This window comes from Scyliorhinus torazame, chromosome 17 (assembly GCF_047496885.1).
Source record: "Scyliorhinus torazame isolate Kashiwa2021f chromosome 17, sScyTor2.1, whole genome shotgun sequence".
Lineage (NCBI taxonomy): Eukaryota > Metazoa > Chordata > Chondrichthyes > Carcharhiniformes > Scyliorhinidae > Scyliorhinus > Scyliorhinus torazame.
This window is the reverse complement of record NC_092723.1, coordinates 57,880,980-57,902,500: the sequence shown is the minus strand read 5'-3', so window position 1 is coordinate 57,902,500 and position 21,521 is coordinate 57,880,980. Positions and strand designations below refer to the sequence as shown.

At 46.4% G+C, this 21,521-nt stretch overlaps 2 protein-coding genes across 5 annotated transcripts in view; one reads left to right on the top strand and one right to left on the bottom strand.

Annotated features, from left to right (window-relative positions):
- Positions 1-21,521, bottom strand: part of LOC140393884 (alpha-1,3-mannosyl-glycoprotein 4-beta-N-acetylglucosaminyltransferase C-like) — a 241,478-nt gene that overhangs the window by 8,424 nt on the left and 211,533 nt on the right. For all 4 annotated transcript variants that reach the window (XM_072480459.1, XM_072480460.1, XM_072480458.1 and 1 more), the window contains one exon: positions 13,682-13,825. In XM_072480459.1, coding sequence (XP_072336560.1) covers positions 13,682-13,783 — 102 coding nt within the window. In that variant the 5' untranslated portion in view covers positions 13,784-13,825. The remainder of the gene's footprint in view (positions 1-13,681; positions 13,826-21,521) is intronic.
- The window catches only part of LOC140393885 (tetraspanin-18B-like), a 243,541-nt gene that overhangs the window by 182,318 nt on the left and 39,702 nt on the right, over positions 1-21,521 (top strand). The gene's annotated exons all lie outside the window — the stretch shown is intronic.

Genomic DNA, 21,521 nt, shown 5'->3' with positions numbered 1-21,521 from the left:
GGCCCTTGAGCCATCCGTCTGTAAGATGGCGCATGACGCGTTGGAGCAAAGGATCATTGTCTGTTTCACGCCGAATCTGGATGAGTCGTTCGTCCGTGGCGGGCAAGTTAGATGCGCAGAACTCAACATGAGCATCAATTTGGCACACGAAGCCCGACGGCTCGCAGGGCGTAGTGACAGAACGGGAGAGTGCATCGGCGACGATGAGCTCCTTACCCGGGGTGTAGACCAGTTCGAAGTCATACCGCCTGAGTTTAAGGAGGATGCGTTGCAGGCGCGCGTCATATCGTTAAGGTCCTTCTGTATAATGTTGACCAGTGGCCTGTGGTCGGTTTCGACCATAAATTTGGGGAGTCCATAGACGTAGTCGTGGAATTTGACAATTCCCGTGAGGAGGCTCAGGCACTCTTTATCGATTTGCGCATAGCGTTGTTCGGTGGGCGTCATTGCACGCGATGCGTATGCGAGTGGAGCCCATGAGGAGGCGTCATCGCATTGGAGGAGCACTGCTCCAATGCCGGACTGGCTTGCATCAGTGGAGATCTTCGTCTCCTTGGCAGGGTCAAAGAATGCCAATACCGGGGCCTTGGTGAGTTTCGCCCTGAGTTCACACCACTCTTGCTCGTGGAATTCGGTTGTCTTCTTCACCAGATTGCGGAGAGCTGTGGTGTGGGATGCGAGGTTGGGGATGAACTTCCCCAGGAAGTTGACCATGCCCAGGAAGCGGAGGACCGCCTTCTTGTTTTCCGGTGTCTTCATGGCATTGATTGCCGACACCTTGTCTGCATCTGGCTGCACACCAAGCTGTGATATGTGGTCGCCGAGGAATTTTAGTTCTGTCTGACCAAAGGAGCATTTGGCTCTGTTGAGGTGGAGGCCATGCTCATGGATTCTCCAGAAGACGCGTTGGAGACGATCAATGTGTTCCTGCGGGGTGGTAGACCAGACGATGATGTCGTCTACATATACCCGCACCCCTTCGATGCCCTCCACCATCTGCTCCATTATTCGGAGGAACACCTCCGAGGCCGAGATGATGCCAAATGGCATCCGGTTGTAACAAAATCGGCCAAATGGGGTGTTAAAGGTGCAGAGCTTCCGACTGGATGCGTCAAATTGTATCTGCCAGAACCCCTTGGATGCGTCCAGCTTTGTGAAAAATTTGGCACGAGCCATCTCGCAGGTGAGTTCTTCGCGCTTTGGGATAGGGTAGTGTTCCCTCATGATGTTACGGTCCAGATCTTTGGGGTCGATGCAGATGCGTAGTTCTCCGGATGTTTTCTTAACACACACCATGGAGCTGACCCAGTCGGTTGGTTCTGTTACTTTAGATATGTCGCCCTGGTCCTGGAGGTCCTGCAGCTGCTTCTTGAGGCGGTCCTTGAGGGGCGCCGGTACCCGGAGAGGTGCATGAACCACAGGCGTGGCATTTGGTTTTAAAAGAATTTTGTACGTTGGAGTGTGCCCATCCCCTCAAACGCTGTGGTATCGAGTGATGATGTTCTTCAGTTATGTTTGAAAGTCGGCGTCCGGTGATGCTGAAACCTCAGCGGGTGACATGGAATGAACCCTTTGCACGAGGTTCAGGATCTTGCATGCCTGAGCACTGAGCAGGGAAGCTTTAGTGGCCCCCACAATCTCAAAGGGCAGGGTGGCCTTTAAGGAACGGTGCGACACCACAAGCTGGCATGAGCCGCTGGCAGCAATGGCATTGCCATTGTAGTCGAGAAGCTGGTAGGCGATGGAAGGATGGTCGGCTTAACGTGGGGGCTGTCCCGGTCAGACCGCGCAATGAGGTTGGCTGAAGCGCCGGTGTCCAGCCTGAATCGGATGCGAGATTTGTTGACCGTGAGGGTGGCACACCACTCATCGTCCGGATCAATGCTCATCACTGGGAAGGGCTTGGCCTTTTACTTTTGAAGCACCGTATGCTTGGTGATGATGCCCACCCGGAATGGGGATTTGAGATCCTCGGTGTCAGGGTCTGGAACCATATCGGAGTCGGAATCGGTGACCGGTTGTTGTACGGTTCGGACGTCCCTGCGCTGCTGGTGGGAGCGACGGGAGGCAGGTGCTTGAGCAGACCTGCACAGGGCTGCGTAGTGGCAAAGCTTGCCACACTGGAGACAGTTGAGATTTTGCGGGACATTGCCACTTTAAATGGGAGGAGCCACAGTTGTTGCACGTCGTGATGTCAGAACGCTGAGTGCGCCACCGCGCATTCGCGGTGCGGTCGTATGTAGTGCCGCCTGCGCAGTTCGGTCTTCGGCCTCGCCGTCCCCTCGGTCGTTGCGCGCTTGCGCAGGAGCCCGGGAAAAGCGCGCGAAGCGGCCGCCCTCATCCAGGCTTAGGCCCTGAAGCTGTTTTACAGCCTGCACCCGCTCTGCTGCGTGGGGGCCTTCCGCGCCGCCTCTGCCGTTTGAATGTGCGTCTATCAGTTAGTGGCGTGCTCAGGCAGAACGCAGGTTTCGATGGCTATAGCGAGGGTGAGTTGTTTAACTTTGAGGAGTTGCTGGCATAGGGGGTCCGAGTGCACACCGAAAACGATCTGGTCGCGGATCGTTGAATCGGAGGTGGAGCCGTAATTGCAGGATTGCGCGAGGATGCGAAGATGGGTGAGGAAAGATTGAAAAGGTTCATCCTTACCCTGCAGATGGTGTTGAAAGACGAAGCATTCAAAACGTTTGTTGACTTCAATGTCACAGTGGCTGTTGAATTTGAGAGAGTTGAAAATATGGATGGCGTGGTCCCCGGCCGTGGAGAGAAAGAGAGCAATCTTTCTGGCTCTGAGGCAGCTTCCAGGTCGGTAGCTTCGCGATACAGTTGAAACTTTTGTTTAAAAATCTTCCAGTTCGCACCGAGGTTGCCGGTGATGGGTAGCGGCAGGGGAGGGTGGACGGTGTCCATACTACCGGATGGCTGATCGCTGGTCGAAGGCAGATTATTTCTGGGTAGGTCCATCAAACTCTAATATCACATACTGGTAACATGATGTGTTGGGTATGCTGGGTCTGCGAGGACTGCCTTTACCAGAGCAGTGAGAGAGACAGGCTACCAACACTTGTAGAAGTACAACTCTATTTTATATAGCTATGAGCTGTTAAACATACTTACACTGTGGGCTGACACTATGTTAGGTTGACTGGAGACCTGAGGCTAACCTGACCAGACTATACTGCTAGCACATGGTAGATGTTCGTGTTACTGATCACGGGCTCTGGCTGTCTCAGAGGCTGCATCCCGAATGAGCGGGAAAACTAGTGGCTATATAGTGGCCGTGTCCTGTCTGGTGATTGGCTGCTGTGTTCGGTGTGTTGATTGGTCTTTCAGTGTGTCAGTCAGTGTCTGTCTCTGCACCATCATATACTTGTGTGTATATTATGACAGTGTCCTGGGTTCGATTCCTGACTTGGGTCCTTGTCTGTGTGGAGTCCGCACCTTCTCCCCGTGTCTGCATGGGTTTCCTCCGGTTTCCTCCCACAAGTCCCGAAAGACGTGCTTGTTAGGTGAATTGGACATTCTGAATTCTCGCTCTGTGTACCCGAACAGGCGCCATAATGTGGCGACCAGGGGCTTTTCACAGTAACTTCATTGCAGCGTTAATGTAAGCCTACTTGTGACACTAATAAAGATTATTATTATAAGTGCCATATTTTGCAATTTTCGATTATGCCACCAGGTAGGGGTGGGAAAAGGAATGGTGTAATTTATGTTACAATTGTTGAATGAAACTTAGCTCACAGTGGGTTACATTTACAGGATAGCAAGGTGGAGAGTGAAATCGCACAATTCAGACAGTGGAAATTAGTTGGGGGCATTTCAATGATCATTCACACCAATTCGGGTTGTGTTTGATTTCTGCTCATCAGGGCAGTTTCATAGATTATCATATAATTTACAGTGCAGAAGGAGGCCATTTGGCCCATTGAGTCTGCACCGGCTCTTGGAAAGAGCACCCTACCCAAGGTCAACACCTCCACCCTATCCCCATAACCCAGTAATCCCACCCAATACTAAGGGCAATTTTGGACACTAAGGGCAATTTATCATGGCCAATCCACCTAAACTGCACATCTTTGGACTGTCAGAGGAAACCGGAGCACCCGGAGGAAACCCACGCACACACGGGGAGGATGTGCAGACTCCGCACAGACAGTGACCCAAGCCGGAATCGAACCTGGGATCCAGGAGCTGTGAAGCAATTGTGCTATCCACAATGCTACCGAGTTGCCATGGTAATCTGATAAGATTCCCCTTCCTATGGTTATAATCATCAGTGGAAGGAGGGTAGAACCAATGTTCAGATTCAACCTGGTTTAACAAAGGATGCAGGGCGTGGTCTCGTAGCAGGGTATTAAAGTACAATAACGAGCAAAGTGAATATTCTGTTTGCTATTCTGGATAATCTTGGTGTTCAGTGCAGTCAGGTGAAGTGCTGATGGGGAGGTTTGTTGGAAGACTGCAATTGCTACTTTGGTTCAGCCAATCCTAAGCTACAAAATAAATCTTCTTGATTTGCCCTCAAATTAATTGTAGTTGAGTGTTCATCTATTCTGCCCACAAAAAGATTGGAGAAACACAGAAGGGGAACCTGTTGGTTCATGTGATTCAGCTCATACTATTACATGGACTGGGGTATGCTATCTCATAGGTCAATGCGAGCAGTGTGAGTTAATTCTTTTTAATTTATTCATTCATGGGATGAGGGTGTTACTGGCTAGGTCATCATTTATTTCCCATCCCTAACTGCCCTTGAGAAGGTGACTATGAGCTTGCTTGAGCCAATGTAGTCCATGTGCTGTAGTTACATCCACAGTGCTGTTAAGGAGTTCCAGGATTTTGACCCAGTAACCGTGAAGAAATGGTGATATATTTCCAAGTCAGGATGGTGCTGGCTTGGAGAGGAACTTGCAGGTGGTGGTGTTCCCATGTATCTGCTACTCTCGCCATGGGTTTGGAATGTGCTGTTGAAGAAGCCTTGCTGAGATGTTGCATAGAAACATAGAAATTAAGAGCAGGAAGAGGCCATTCAGCCTTTTGAGCCATCTCCGCCATTCATTATGATCATGGCTGATCATCAAACTCAATAGCCGAATCCTGCTTTTTACCCATTTCCTTTGATTCCCTTCGCCCGTGGTGCTATACCTAACTGCTTCTTGAAAACATTCAATGTTTTGGCCTCAACTGCTTCCTGTGAGTAATAGTAATGACAGTATTAATCACTTATTGTCACAAGTAGGCTTCAATGAAGTTACTGTGTAAAGCCCCTAGTCGCCACATTCTGGCACCTGTTCGGGGAGGCCGGTACGGGAACTGAACCCACGCTGCTGCTTTGTTCTGCATTACAAGCCAGCTGTTTAGCCCACTGTGCTAAACCAGCCCCTGTGGTCATGAATTCCACAGACCGACCACTCTGGGTGAAGACATTTCTCCTCATCTCTGTCCTAAATGGTCTACCCCATATCCTCCGACTGCAACCCCTTGTTTTGGACACACCCACCATTGGCAACATCCTTCCCGCATCTACCCTGCCTAATCCTGTTAAAACTTTTATAGGTTTTTATGAGATCCCCCCCTCATTCTTCTGAACTCCAGCGAATACAATCCCAGCCAATTCAATCTCTCCTCATACGTCAGTCCCGCCATCCCAGGAATCAGTCTGCAGTGTAACCAGTAGATGGTACACAGTGCTGCCACTGTGCATTGGTGATGGGAGAAAGTGAATTTTGAAGGTGGTGAATGGGCTGCTTTGTCCTGGATGGTGTTGAGCTTCTTGACTGTTGTTGGAGCTGCATTTGGCAAACGGAGGGTATTCCATCACACTCCTGAATTGTGCCTTGTAGATAGTGGACAGACTTTGGGAAGTCAGGAGGCGAGTTATTCGCCACAGAATTCCTGCAGTATTTATATGGCTCGTCTGATTTCTGGTCATTGGTAATCTCCAGGGTATTGACAGTGGAGGATTCAGTGATGCTGATGCCATTCAATGTCAAAGGAAGATGGTTAGATTCTCTCTTGTTGGAGATGGTCATTGTCTGGCAGTTGTGTGGCACCAATGTTGCTTCCCACATCAGCCCAAGCCTGAATGTAGGCGACATTAGTGACCCAATCTGTACTTTCATGGTTCCTTTTTATCATTAACTTTTTAAAAAAAACTTTCTAGATATTTTTTTAACTGACCTCATATTCTCAATGAAGTCTTGCTGCATATTTGGCAAGGGAGCTGCTTCCGTATCTAATGAGTTGCAAATGTGCTCAACACTGTGCAGTCATCAGCGAACATCCCCACTTCTGACCTTATGATGGAAGGGAGGTCATTGATGAAGCAGCTGAAGATGGTTGGGCCTAGGACACTATCCCGAGGAACTCCTGCAGTGACTGAGATGATTGATCTCCAACCACCACAACCATCTTCCTTTGTGTAGCTATGAATTCAACTACTGGAGAGTTTACCCCACCCCCCCCCGCCCAATTCCCATTGACTCCAGTTTAGCTAGGGCTCCTTGATGCCACACTCACTCAAATGCTGCCTTGGTGTCAAGGGCAGTCATTCTCACTTCATCTCACCTCTGGAACTCCGCTCTTTTCTCCATGTTTTAACCAAAGCTGGTCGGGCGGTTGGGAGCTGAGTGACTCTGGCAGAACCCAAACTGAGCATCAGTGTGCAGGTTATAGCTCAGTTAAGTGCCATCTAAAAGCACTCTCAATGATACCTTCCATCGGAAGTAGACTGATGGGGTGGTAAGTGGCCGGGTTAGATTTAGATCATAGAATTTACAGTGCAGAAGGCCATTCGGCCCATCGAGTCTGCACCGGCCCTTACAGAGAGCACCCCACTCAAGCCCACGTATCCACCCCATCCCCGTAACCCAGTAAATCCCACTTAACCTTTTTGGACACTAAGGCAATTTAGCATGGCCAACCCACCTAACCTGCACATCTTTGGACTCAAGGGAGGAAACCGGAGCACCCGGAGGAAACCCACGTAGACACGGGGAGAACATGCAGACTCCGCACAGACAGTGACCCAGCCAGGAATTGAACCTGGGACCCTGGAGCTGTGAAGCAACTATGCTAACCACTATGCTACCGTGCTGCCCGTAAATCTCCTGATTTTTGTGGACTGGACATACCTGGACAATCTTCCAAATTGCTGAGTAGATGCCATTGTTGTAGCTGTCCTGGAACAGCTTGGCTAGGGGTGCAGAGCACAAGTCTTCAGGACAATGACGCAAGAGACACAACACCTGCTGACAGGAGTAACCTGCACCAACCAACCTGTGAGACTATCTAATGGCAGGCTAGCTATTTGCAACAAGCCCTTTACATTGCATCCAATGCATTATTTTGAAGTGTAACATGGGAAAAAAGGCAGCCAATGTCCCACAACCAGTACATGACAACAATGTCCAATTGATGTTTTTCTTGGTAGCAATATTGGGGACATTTTGCATCCTCCTGAATAAGGTCGGTTTTCCGTTTAGCCTCACATCTAAAAGGTGGCACCTCTGACAATGTAGCACTCTCTCAGCAATGTACTGAATTGACAACCTGGTCTGTAATCAGGTCCTGCAATCCTGTTCAAACTCATGAACAGAAGTGTTATCACACTTGACCTGCGTTGAGACTGTTTTGGAAGGTGCGATCAGGCACTATATAAATAAAATGGTATACAAAGGTTCTTATAGTGAGAACACCATTAAGTCCTTAAAGGCTGACGGTGAACAACTCCCAATATCCTGGGAGTTACCATTGATCAGAAACATAACTTGCCCAGCCATATAAATACTTGGACTACAAGAACAGGCCAAAGGCTTGGAATTCTGCGATGAGTAACACATCTGCTGACTCCCCAAAGTCTCTCCACCATCGACAAGGCACAAGTCAGGAGTATGAAGAAATGCTCTCCACTTGCCTGGACGAGTGCAGCTCGAAGAACACTGAAGCTCGACCGACACCATCCAGGACAAAACAGCTCGCTTGATTGACATCCCAGCCATCACCTTTAACATTCACTCTCTCCACCACCAGCGCACATGTGGCAACAGTGTGCACTATTGACAAGGTGTACTGCTGCAACTCGCCAAGCATCTCTCAAATCTACAAATCTATCACTTAGAAGGACAAGGGTAGTAGGCACATAAGTACACCACCACCTTCCAAGCCACACACGATCCTGACTTGAAATTAAATAATAACTTCTTCACTGTTGCTGGGTCAAAGTCCTGGAACTCCCTCCCTAACAGCGCTGTGGATGTATCTACACCACATGGACTGCAGCGCTTCAAGAAGGTGACTCACCATCACCTTCTCAAGGGCAACTGGAACCCACCCAGTTTTCAACTGTGATGGGCCACAAATGCTGGCCTTCCCAGCGATGCTCACATCCCACTAAAGAATATTTTAAATAAAGGTTATTTGGTGATTGTCATAATATACACCAGCATATCATGGTGCAGACACACACTGATGGACACACAGCAAGACCAATCAACACACACAACACCGCAGCCAATCACCAGTTAGAGCACACTCACTATATAGACAGAGGGCATCAGAGTTCCTGCTCATTCGGGAGGCAGCCTCTCAGAAGGATAGAGCTTACAGCACAGATCTTCACCATGTGCTGAGTGCATAGAGTGGTTAGGACAGGCATAGGTCTTTAGTTTAATCTAACATTGTGTTAACCCACAGTAAAAGTATGTTCAACAGTTTCTAAATTAATAAAATAGTGTTGTACTATTTTAAGTGTTGGTGGCCTGTATGTGTTCCACGGATCCAGAGCACCCAACACATCGATGATCTTGGTAAAAGCCTCTGTGCCTTGCCCTCTTATCTGGTTTGACTTTAGCAGTTTGTGTTACACTATTACAGGGAGAGTTACCGCCACTAGAGGGAGCAGGTTCACAAGGAAGGACTGTAATTCCTCAACAATACTTTAATTTTTTCCCTTGCCTCAACACCAACAATAGGACATGGAATAAGTTTCTGAACATGGGTTTGCTTTTGGCTCTGCCACCCGGTTTTCAATTGTGATGCCCCTTCCAAGGTATTTTATTGACTGCAAAGTACTTCAAGATCTGCCTAAGGTTGTGAATGGCACTAATATAAATGGAATCCAGTCGACGAGAGAGGATCTGGCAGCTTGGAATCCAGGGAAAATCATAGAATCCCTACAGTGCAGAAGTGACTTCACCGACCCTCCCAAAGAGCACTCTAACCCATTCCCTTGCCCGATCCCCATAACCCCACCTAAGTAATCTGCACATCTTTGGACACTAAGGGGCAATTTAGCGTGGCTGATCCATCTAACCTGCACATCTTTGGACTGCAGGAGGAAACCGGAGCACCCGGAGGAAACCCACGCAGATACGGGGAGAACACTGAAATTGAACCTGGCTCCTTTTGCTGTTAGGCAGCAGTGCTAACCACTGTGCTGACGTAACGTCAAAGAATCCCTGCCAACATTGCCCTTCTCTCTGTGCAAACCTCCATTGTCTCCGGGCGACAGCGCACTGTTAGGCACCAGTTTAACTTGGGTCATCTGATCCTATAGCAAATTCTACAGGCACTTTTATTGTCACAAGTATGAAGTTACTGTGAAAAGCCCCTTTCGCCACATTCCGGCACCTGTTCGGGTAAGCTAGTACGGGAATTGAACCCGCGCTGCTGGCCTTGTTTTGCATCACAAACCAGCTGTCTAGCCCACTGAGCTAAACCAGCCTAACTGCTTTACATAGGCTAAACCAGCCTATGTATGACACCATTGGTACATTAAGGATACACCGGAGTCGAACGTAAAACCAATGTATTAAAGCAAGAAAGACTTGTAATAAAACACAATGTTTGGCACGTGTGGAAATTAACAAAGTCAGGTTAATCATATTGACCTCAGTAAAGACTAGAAGCTTTGATGGTCACCTGTTTTGAGTCTTGGGAGCCTATTACAGGGACAATAAATCCCACCCAAAGAGTCTGGAAGAGAATGAATAGGACAATGAATTTCTGGGATGGTGGTTTTTTTTGTTCCAAAACTACTGCTGTCTCATGGAAATGACCGACTAGGCTCAAGTGTGGTTACGGTAAACATGCTTAAGCACAGGCAATATTTTTAGTACAAACTGCCTTACCAACTCTCCCAGGAGGAAGTAGATATGTTTCACAGAGTATATGTTAACAAACATATTCTACCGTTCAGCAACCAAGAAAGTAAAGAACAATGATTGAGAAATAGTTTATGTTGAGATTCCTCCCATCAGTTTATTACCTAACGTAGCAAAAGGTTAAGGCATGCCTAGAAACTCAGGGGGGGACCTTGACAAAGTGTCAGGCTCAGACTGAAAATTGGCATGTAACTCTCCAGTTGCACAGACCAGATTTCCCCATGGAATTGTGAGCCTCTTTGTGAAATGAGTGGGTGTGGTTTATGCCATCACTCTAGCTTGGCTCCGAGCCAGGAACTGGCTCCAGACAGATTGGGGCACCTCACATTATAGAGGTCATGGGGGCTCCCCCTGCACCTACGACATTGATCACTGTCAAGCTCCCCCCACCCCCCCTCCAACAATGAACCCCCGTCCCCCGTGGAGCTCCCACTTGGATTGACGAAAACGCAGAGCGCATGTGTGTCACGCCGTCGGGAAGTTGGCCCATCGACGGTGGAGCATCGGGGGAAGGCCTTCAGGTGACGTCCTGAGGCCGCCCCAACGGTGCGCAGTGTACTCACCGATGGTGCCGTTTTGGAGGGGGCAGAGCAACCGAAAACTGACACCGCCCCAATTTTGGCATCAAAGGGGATTCTCCACCCAATCGCCGAATACGATTTTGGCGTCAGGCAACGGAGAATCCCACCCAATGTTCTCCTGCTGGAACGGAATCATACCTGATTTGTCATAAAAATGTATGCATGGTAAGGGATTCCCTCGGGGCTGGGCCCCCCTGGGGTTTTCTGGGTCACCCACGCATAGTACAGGAGGGGGGGGGGGGGGGGTGACCCTCACTCCACCCCCTCCTCCTCCAAGACCCCTCACCAGAGAGACTCCTCTCTTCTGCGGGGCTCCGAGACAGGTCTCTCTGGCGGGCTCCCAGACAAGGATTTCTCCAATGGGGGCGGGGGTGGGGGAGTGGGGGGAAGAGTCTCTGGTGGGCATCATTTTAATTCGGGGTCTCTGGAGGGGGTGGGGGGGGGGGGGGGGGGAAGGTTGGGCAGGTGGCACTCCGATGGACGTTCGGGCCAATTCCCGTAAAGATTTACTTCCTTGGTCCACCGCGTCAGGGCCACCGTAGTCAAGATCCAGTAATAATAATCTTTATTGTCACAAGCAGGCTTACATTAACACTGCAATGAAGTTACTGTGAAAAGCCCCTAGTTGCCACATTACGGTGCCTGTTCGGGTACACAGAGGGAAAATTCAGAATATCCAATTCACCTGACAGAACGTCTTTCGGGACTTGTGGGAGGAAACCGGAGCACCTGGATGGAGGAAACCCAAGCAGACACAGGGAGAACGTGCAGACTCCATACAGACAGTGATCCAAGCCGGGAATTGAACCTGGGACCCTGGAGCTGTGATGCAACAGTGCTAACCACTGTGCTAGCATGCTGCCCATGATGCTTGCCATAAGCACATTTTTCTTCCTTATCTTATTTTCACTCTCCACTCTCCTTTTTCACCCACAGAGCTCTGGATTTGTTTGCCCTACCTTTCCCTTTTAAGGAAATATCCTTGACTGTCCCAAACCATTTCCATTTTGGAGGTAGCCCATTGTTCATTTTCCCACCAACCTTTAATTCTAGTCTAACTTCTCGTCTTGCCCCACTGAAGTTGGCTCTCCCCCAGTTAATTATTCTTCCTCTGGATTCTACTGACACTTGATATACTTGGCCCACCTCATTTCCAAGAACCAGATCCAACAGTGCATCCTTTCTTGTTGAACTGGATACATGCTGATGGGGAAAATTGTCCTGAACAGCTTAAGAACTCTTGCCTCTCTCCACCCTTCACACTGCCACTGTCTCAGTCTACATTTGGCTAATTGAACCCCATTATATCTACTCTATATTGTTTGCATCTCTGTAATTTCCCTGCACATTTGTTCTTCTACATCCTTCTCACTAGTTGATGGCCTATCGACTATACCAAGCAATGTAACCATGCCCTTATCGTTCCTTAGCTCCAGCCAAATAGATTCTGTCAATTGAACCCTCTGGGACATCCTCTTTCTCCATCAGTGCAATGCTCCGCCAACCAATACTACCACCCCTCCTCCTTTTCTATCTTTCCTCAACACCTTGTACCCAGGAAATTTAACACTCGGTCCTGCCCTTTCCTGAGCCAGGCCTCTTATTGATACAACATCATATTTCCACAATGCAATCTGTGTCGGTAACTCCCCAATCTTAATACAATACACCCTCATTCACTTACATGTGCAGTAACCCTGATTTAGACATCATTATTTTCTCCCTCACTCAGATTTTACCTATTAAGTTACTATTCTTTATACTAATGCTATCTGTCCCTCCCACTATCTTGTGCATCCTGGTACTCCTCTCTAATATTTCCTCTTGGTTCCCGCACCCCGTCGAGTTAGTTTAAAGCCCTCCCAACAGCATAGCAAAACGCCCCAAGAGGAACTCTATTCAGGTGCAATCTGTCTGACCTATACAAGTTCCATCTCTCCCAGTGCCAATCCCAGTGTCCCAGGGATCTGAAGCCCTCCCTCCCGCACTATCTTTCCAGCCACGCATTTATCGGCTTTATCCTCCAATTTCGGTATTCACGTTCACGTGGCACTTGGAGTAATCCGGAGATGACTACCATGGCGGACCTGCTTGTTATTTTTCTACCTGGCTCCCTAAATTCTGATTCTGGGACCCCATCCCCCTTCATATCCAAGTCATTGGTACTAATGTGGATCACGACCTCTGGCTGTTCAGCCTCCCACAGAAGAGAATGTCATGCAGCCACTCTATGACATCCTTGACCCTGGCACCAGGGAGGCAACATACCATCCTGGAATCACATCTACAGCCACAGAAAGGCCTGGCTGTTCCCCTAACTAATGAATCACCTATCTCTAATGTTCTTCTCGACTTTTTCCTCCCCTGTCATACAGCTAAACCGCTCATGGTGCCACAAACCCGGCTCTGACTGGACTCTCCTGAGGAACAGTGTCCTCACCAGCTTCCAAAACAGAAAAATGATTTCTGAGCAAGGCTCCAGGGGACTCCTCCACAACCTGCCTAATTATTTCACTAAATACGGAGGCAGTTTGCAAAACTACAGGGAAATCACCCAGTTACATACAAGTTGCAACTTTGCTGTATCTATTATATATCTGGAGCAACTACAAATAAGTGTCTTTCACTGAAGAGTGGATGAGGATGACCCTGTTCCATGTTTGGTGCTGGAGAGAACATTGTTTTAGTGATACCATTTAACGGAGACATATTTATTCAGAGTGTTGTCCCGTACCGTGAATGGCGTCAAGCTCCCCCGCCCTTTTGTTGCACAGGTAGGTGTGAACTGTTAAATTGAACACATTTTAAAAGTTCCCTCTTTCATTTGTTGTGAAAGTGGTAATTCAGTCACTCTGAGAATGCAACCATCAAGATTGGAAGCAAGAATACATGGTGCAGAGTGGGCCCCGTTAACATTCTGCCACCTAGAATACTCACCAATACACTCCCTTCTTCATCCTTCATACAGAGGTACATGAAAAGACAAAGAAACAAGAAGGAACCAACTGTAGTCACTGATCGTTTCCAGTAGCATCTCATTGCAGCAGGATCTTTCCAAGTTGATCATGAGTCAGTCTCACTCTGAAAAACACAGAAGAAAATCGTGTCAAACTTTCCCTTGGTAGTACAAAATTTGTGTTGCTGAAAAGAAAGTCCACTTGCCAACCATTCATCACCCCCTCCTCATGCAGTATAAACATTTGTTCCCTTTGAGATTTAGTATTCTTGCAATTCTGTCCTGATGAGTACAAGATGAAAAACTTCAACAGCAGGTCTCTTTTTTTCAGCAATACACTAGTTAAATTGGAGGTTTGAGTATTCAGATGAAGCACTGGTTGCATCATCTTGCAAAGAGGCTACAATATTTTGCAGAGTCCAGTTAGTGGATAACAGGTGAAGAGAGCATTAGGTTTCATTGAGATGGGTACCATGGTTAAATAGGCAACAAATATTTACTGCTAACATGTGCATAAGGAGATTTAAAAATTGGGCAAGGTACCAGGAGCTGCCGAACCCAAGGTGGTATGAAGGGAGAACTACTTTTCCTTTTTAAAAAAAGTTCGGCTCTGGAAAATCTATGCGTCATTGCGTGCATGTAAAGCTGAAAAGGTCTCTAACATTCAGTTAGTTGAAAGCAGTATTTATTTTACTCTGATCAAAATCTAGGAAAACTCTTCCTAACAGCACTGTGGGTGTATCTACACTAAATGGACTCAGTGGTTCAAGAAGGTGATTCATCAGCACTTTCTCAAGGGCAGTTAGGGATGGCCAATAAATGCTGGCTTATCCAGCAACATCAATGACCGGTGAAAGAATAACTATAATAAAATATCCCAGTCATTGCCACGAACTGGACTGGTAATTATTTTTGTGTGCCTCACCTTCTACTGATTTGAAGTGGCAAGAGCATTGATGTGAGAACAGGAAACCCATTTGCATTGTGGCTGAGAAAGCAATGACCCAGGAAAAATGGAACGGATCCGGACCAGCCACAGATAGATGATTTAACTGCTTCATGCCATTTCTTACAAATTTGTTAGCAGGGAATAAAATGAATTGGTTGAATGGGCCAGTCAGTCTCTTAGTCCCAAGGCCACTCTTCTTTCTGTACCTTTCTTGAAAAAAGTATCAAATCTAAGTTGGCTTTCTCCCAAGGTACAAGTAGCTTTCCAGACAAACAAGTAGCTTTCCAGACAAACCGGTTATCTGTGTGGCTGGGCTTTTTAAAAAGTAGCTTAACGGGTGCATAATTTTATACTAGATTTGCTTCCTCAAAATGTAACAATTATTAAGATAATGTTGGAAGCTTGGGCCCCAGATTCAATCTTTTAATTTGTAACTATCCCGGGTGCTTTGTAAAGAGATGTGACCGCCTGACTCAATGGGGAGCATATCAAAGACTCTATGATCCAGAAACCCTTGTGCACAGGTATGAAATTGTGCTTGACGTAGTTTCCATTCTATTCTCTATTTTAAGTTAAATGATTGATATTATGGGCAGGTGTAACTGCAGGGTTTGATATCTCTAACGTATTCAGTGCACTTGTCACCAACCTACAGAGAAGAGAATACCTACATCATTAGCTCATTCTATCTTCTTCACCCAGAGGGCTGGTGACAGATACACTCTATACATCCCAGTCTTTACACAGATGAATTGTGTGAACCCCCCACCCCCCCCTGAAGTTACAACTCTCGTTGCAGTATTGTGCCCACTGTGTATACTCTGCAACATAATCAGCCCATGATTTGACTCTATTCTTGTGCTAGTTCAATGACTTCTCATTAGTCATTCTTCTTGTCCCAATTAATATGTCAGTATATGTCTGCAACACAATAACTCAAACACCTCCAGTTTAATTGCAGCAGGAATTACACGATATCTGGAGCAAATTCTAAACCAAGAAGCTGCTTTCGAACTTCCAAAACTTTCCATTGTAGAAAAAGTTTCCCTATCATGGCGTTCATTTTAACCCAACAGGGACTGGGAACTGCAATTATTTGTCAAGGCTGGTGAAGCAGTGAGTCCATCAGCTGCCAGGACAAGAATTAATCTCCTGCCCGTAGCTATCAGCACAGCAAAGCCAGGAACTAAAACTCAAATTCATTTATCGCACAGTTGCATAAATAATAGACTTAAAAACCCAGACTTCAAGTTGCTATTAAAAGTAGGTTTTGCAGTGTTTGAATGGACTACATCTTTGCCTTAGAAATTAGTTTTATTTTCAAATGATCATCGCGTACTGAACCTTTTAATGGAGTATTCGGTACCTAAAATTAAGCAAAAATCATTAACCTTGAAGGTGTTTGCCTTGGCTGAGGGGTAGTGCTGTTACCCGATTCGGAACTTTGTTGGCTACCACATTTCCCGGTCTCTGCTTCAAAAGTACTTAATTAGCTGTGAGGCACTTTGTCGTTTATTTCAGTGTAATACTGAACCACACAAACCAGCTCTGAAGTGCAGGCTTTTGATGCTGCAAACTTCGAGAAACAACTTTGATGCCACATTTAGTGTTCAGTGGAGAACATGAGAAAATCAGACAGCTCAGTATTCCAGCTGCTGATCATGATTCAGTGAGTGGCCTTTTCTAGAGAATGAGTGCGTTCATGCACATGGGGGCAGAAACAGGATATGGCTTGGAAAAGGTCGAGTACTAAAGATATTTTAACCAGGCAAAGCAATATTGAATGGGATTAATCCGGACATCCGGCATTGATCTGTATTTGTTATCTTCTTTCATTGTTTTGTCAATAATATTTTACAATTCCATTTTATTTTATTACCCATAATGAAATTCATTTCGGATACATTTGTTCATAAAATCCAAGCCAATTGAAGTGAAAACCAGGACAGAGCTTATCTTTTTACTGAGTGTTTATTGACTTTGTTCAGTCTCACAGCTCTCCTCTCACACCAGTGTTCCATATTTATACTCTTTTTGAGTATCGATTTACCCAATTAACAAAATAACCAATTAACAAAAAGCCAATTAAAGCAATTGATAGCTCCTAAGTGGCACTGTAACTAAGGAAAAAAATTAAAGGAACCACACCAAATTAAATCAAAATGTGGTTTTGGGGGCTAATGAAACACTGTAGTCCCCACATTGCCCGGAAGGTCTCATTAGATCTCACGAGGATCTCGTTAGATCTTGCGAGGCGTAACAAGCTCTATAAATCACGTGTGATTTACCGGCTTTGTTGCGTCCGGGGTCAGGAACGATGAGGCTGGTAGATCACACCCAGCAGCTACTTTGACAGCTAGATACTTGTAGTTAGTAACTCTTTCAATGTCCACACACGGATCTTCATGAGAACAATATCATTAACTGGCTTTTCCCTAAAGTCTATGACTAGTTCTTTCATCTTCTTTTCATTCAGTTTACGGGAATGGTGATTGCACTACATTGTGACCTTCTCCATCAAGTTCCTATGGTTCACTTTGTTAATCCTTATAGACCCACAAACACTATCATCAGCATACTTGAGGATCATTACGTTGTCATGCTCTGCATGACAATCATTTGTATTGAGGATAAAAAGTAAAGGAGGCAGTACACAGCCCGGAGATGACCCCATGTTCATTAACATGTGCTCGGAGTAAATCCCAGAGATTAACACTCCTTTGGGTCCTGTTGTGAAAGTAATCACTGATCAAATGTAGGAGAATGAGATCTACATCAAGGTTTTTCAATTTTTCAAGCTTGAATTTTTGCATGGTATTAAGAGCTGAAGAGAATCTAACAAAGCCAGCTTGAGCATTGTTACCTCATCAACCTGTGTTGTTGTTGGACGCGATGGGCCAAAGTCAGAACACTGACAGTAAGGTTGTTCGGTAAACTAACTGATCAATATGTAGGTTAAGTGGATCTAAAAGCCATTTGACACAACGTGCTTGAAACACTTCTTGACTATTAATGTAACTGGTCTGTAATCATTCAGCTCCGCAAGCTGTGACTTCTCAGCAACCTGGGAATAATGGCCGAATTCCAACAGCAAGGAACAGTGTGCAGGTCAAACAATTTCTGAAAGACCACAGAGAAAGGAACTGCCAACTGATGAGAACATTCCTTCAGAATCTTTCTGCTCATCTGATCTGGACCACATGCTTTCTGTGGATTCACTCGCCTGAATTGCTTCTCTACCTCCCATTTGTTGATACTAAAATGGGATCCATCTGGTTCACAAAGTGATGCTGGCTGCAGCGTCACATGTTACTTAAATTCATCATTTTCAAAGAGACTAAAAATATCTGTTCAATTCATTTTCAACATTATGAGGGTTATCTGGAGACGGATCATTCAATTTTTTCAATGTGAAGCCTGACATTTTATGCAAAAACTTCCATGCATCCATGGGGTTATTTGCCCCAACACAGTTACGCAGCTAGTCTCTATAGGCACCTTTTGCGTTCTGATTTTCCATTCTCACCTTGAGTTTTAGTTCATCATACAGGCTCTTGTATTTTGTGAATGGAATGAATATGATTCAACTGTGGGGCGATTCTCCGAGCCCCACGCCGGGCCGGAGAATTGGCGCAACCGCGCCACGCGAGTCTCCAAGGTGCGGAGAATCGTCGCCATTTGCGCCGGTGCGTTTGACCGCCGATTCTCCGGCCCGGATGGGCCGAGCGGCCGCGCGGATATGACAGATTCCTGCTGGCGCTGTTCACCCCTGGTCGCTGCTGGCGGGAACGCTGCGCGAAGGGTCGGGGCGGCCTGTGGGGCGGGGAAAAGCGATCCTTCACCGGGGGGGGGGGGGGGGGGGGGGGGGGCGCCGATGGGGTCTGGCCCGCGATCAGGGACCACCGATCGGCGGGCCGGCCTCTCAAACCCCCCCGGGCCTACTTTCCTGCGCGGCCGGCCCCTGAACACCGACGCCATTAGAGAACAGATTAAACTCAATTGTGCAGTTGGTGTGGGGAAGGAGAATAATACCTCTATGACTTGACCATCCTATCTAATTGAAAAGATATTCGCCAATCTCCCATATCATTACTCTATGTTGGAGCAGCATTTAACCTGGCTTATTCCTTTAAGGCCATTCTTTAGTCACTCCCTGTGAGGAAAACAAACATATACTGTGTCTACACAGCCCTTGCACTGCAACCGTCTGGTTATCTGTTAACCATATGGCTGATAGAATATCTCATAACTAATAAATGAATCATTTGCGTGACTTGTGGAAACTTGAACACAGCCCACAGCTGCTGAAGGAATCTGCTGGGTGCGAGTAAAATCACAGTTTTAGCTAACATAATATTGAATCTTGTAGTTTTGTGGAGCTATGAAATGTTAGTGTTCCATTAAACAAAACAAAATGAGCAAAAACAGAAGCCTAAATGAGTTTGCCTGGACTGCAGTTTGTTGAAACCTGGAAGATTTGGGGTAGCACAGAGCACTGCTGCCTCACAACACCAGGGACACTGCACCAGGGACACTGCCTGTCTGTGTGGAGTTTGCACTTTCTCCGTGTCTGCGTTGGTTTCCTCCGGGTGCTCCACTTTCCTCCCAGTCCAAAGCAGTGCAGGTTAGGTGGATTGGCCATGCTAAATTGCCCCTTATGTCCAAAAATGTGCAGGTTAGGTGGAGTTATGGGGTTACAGGGATAGGGCAGGGGAGCCTAGTTAAGATGCTCTTTCATAGAATTTACAGTGCAGAAGGAGGCCATTCGGCACATCGAGTCTGCACCGGCTCTTGGAAAGAGCACCCTACCCAAGGTCAACACCTCCACCCTATCCCCATAACCCAGTAACCCCACCCAACACGAAGGGCAAGTTTGGACACTAAGGGCAATTTATCATGGCCAATCCACCTAACCTGCACATCTTTGGACTGTGGGAGGAAACTGGAGCACCCGGAGGAAACCCACGCACACACGGGGAGGATGTGCAGACTCCGCACAGTCAGTGACCCAAGCCGGAATCAAATCTGGGACCCTGGAGCTGTGAAGCAATTGTGCCATCCACAATGCTACCGTGCTGCCCAAGGGTTGGTGCAGATTTGATGGGCTGAATGGCCTCCTTCGGCACTGTGGGAATACTATGCTCCTATTTGCATCTGTGAATTTGTTGTAGCTACACAGCCCACACAAAATTTACTTCCTTCTAAAAATGACATGAAGCAAGGTTATCACTAAGTTCAGATCAGTGTGCCTGCCGATCTACCGCAGTTTGGACCTGCAAAGGCTCCTCGTTAGGCCATTAGTGCTTTGAATGAACCTGCCACAAAACTCCCTTCAAACAGACACGCTACTCGATCGTAAATCAGATACAGGAATAATTCTCCAATAACCTCTGTATGTTTTCTGCCATAAACTTTCAAAGTGCAGGTTGCCATCTTTGTGTACAAGGTAAAATGATCTCATTGTAACAATAAATTTTCTTCCTCGATTATAAATCAGTGCAGAATGTCAAACCAATATAGTCACATTTTTCAGTCTGGAGACCTTTAAAACCATTGGGAAACATATTCAGTTTCAGCACCAGAGGGCATACAAGTGGACAAATCACTTCCATTAATGCCGTGGCCCTCTTGTGCCATTGCATGCCTGATGCACAGTGCCGTGTATAAAATACCTTTAGGCATAGAAGGGAAAACAAGGAATTGGAGTATTTAAACTGTAAATCTGAAACAAAAACTAAAGAACGCCATGTTCGCGAACTCTGCTGACAAAACTGTTCACAATATGCTTTGGCTAGTCTGATTTCTGATGCTTTCCGTATCGATGAGGGAAGTCCACAGTTAAAGCACAGTGGAGCCCCTATCAAGAGAAAATGTCAATCACTCTCTCAGGCTAATCTCAGAGGTGGGGTAGCTCCCAGCTCTTCTCCAAAGAATGCTTTGTACCATAGAGAAAGCTATAGAGGGGCAACGATAAAATCATAAAAAAGACGAGTAAACATATCATGCTTCTGCTGTAAATCAGTGATCCTGGCACACAGAGTTCAAATTGCATTGTGCTTCAGAAGAAGTGGCTTTGTTTTGCTCAAGTTTCTGCTCAAACCTATTTGCAATGAACCTCAAATATGCAATAAACCAGTGCAACTGGAATCCAGTGCAGACAGACAGCTTTTTAGAAAGGACCCCTTGCTATCTTAAAAATACACCGTGATAGATTTAAGAAAGTGGCACCTTAGTGCAGTTTTAGTGAACAATCTGAAAAAGGGGTTCATCACACAAAATAGACATTTTAAATCATTTTAGTCAAGCCACTGTGAATAACGAGATATTGGATAACTGAAAATGGCTTAAAAAAATAATTTAGATTTTTCAGATAACTGGTATAGCCAGTTTTTTTCATTTTGTTTAATAGGCTCCTTTCAAAAAGCCCTTGTGCCTTAAAAAATGTTTAACTTTAAGAGCATCCACGAGGCCCCTTACAGGCTCAATTAGCAGAAACTCGGAATGGTGATTAATTCGACAGGCTGAGGTTAGAATAACGAGACTCATAACAGGCTCAATTAGCGGAAACTCACAATAGTGATTAATTCGACAGGCTGAGGTTGAGGATGACGTGGCCTGGAATCAATATTGGGGGTGTGGCCAGTTGAATGGGAAGGATCAGGGGCCACCGTGATTCCTGAAAGAACATGGAACCTCAATGTGCACTGGATGCAATCTACACTTAGAATTCCTCAATCTTTGGTGCTGATTTGCTTGATTTTGAGCAAATCACACAGAAAAACCCCCCAATTTGTTTTAATACAGTAGCTTTAACATAGAAAATGTCTCAAGCTACTTCAGGGAGTATCGAGCAAACACAATTTGACCTTGAG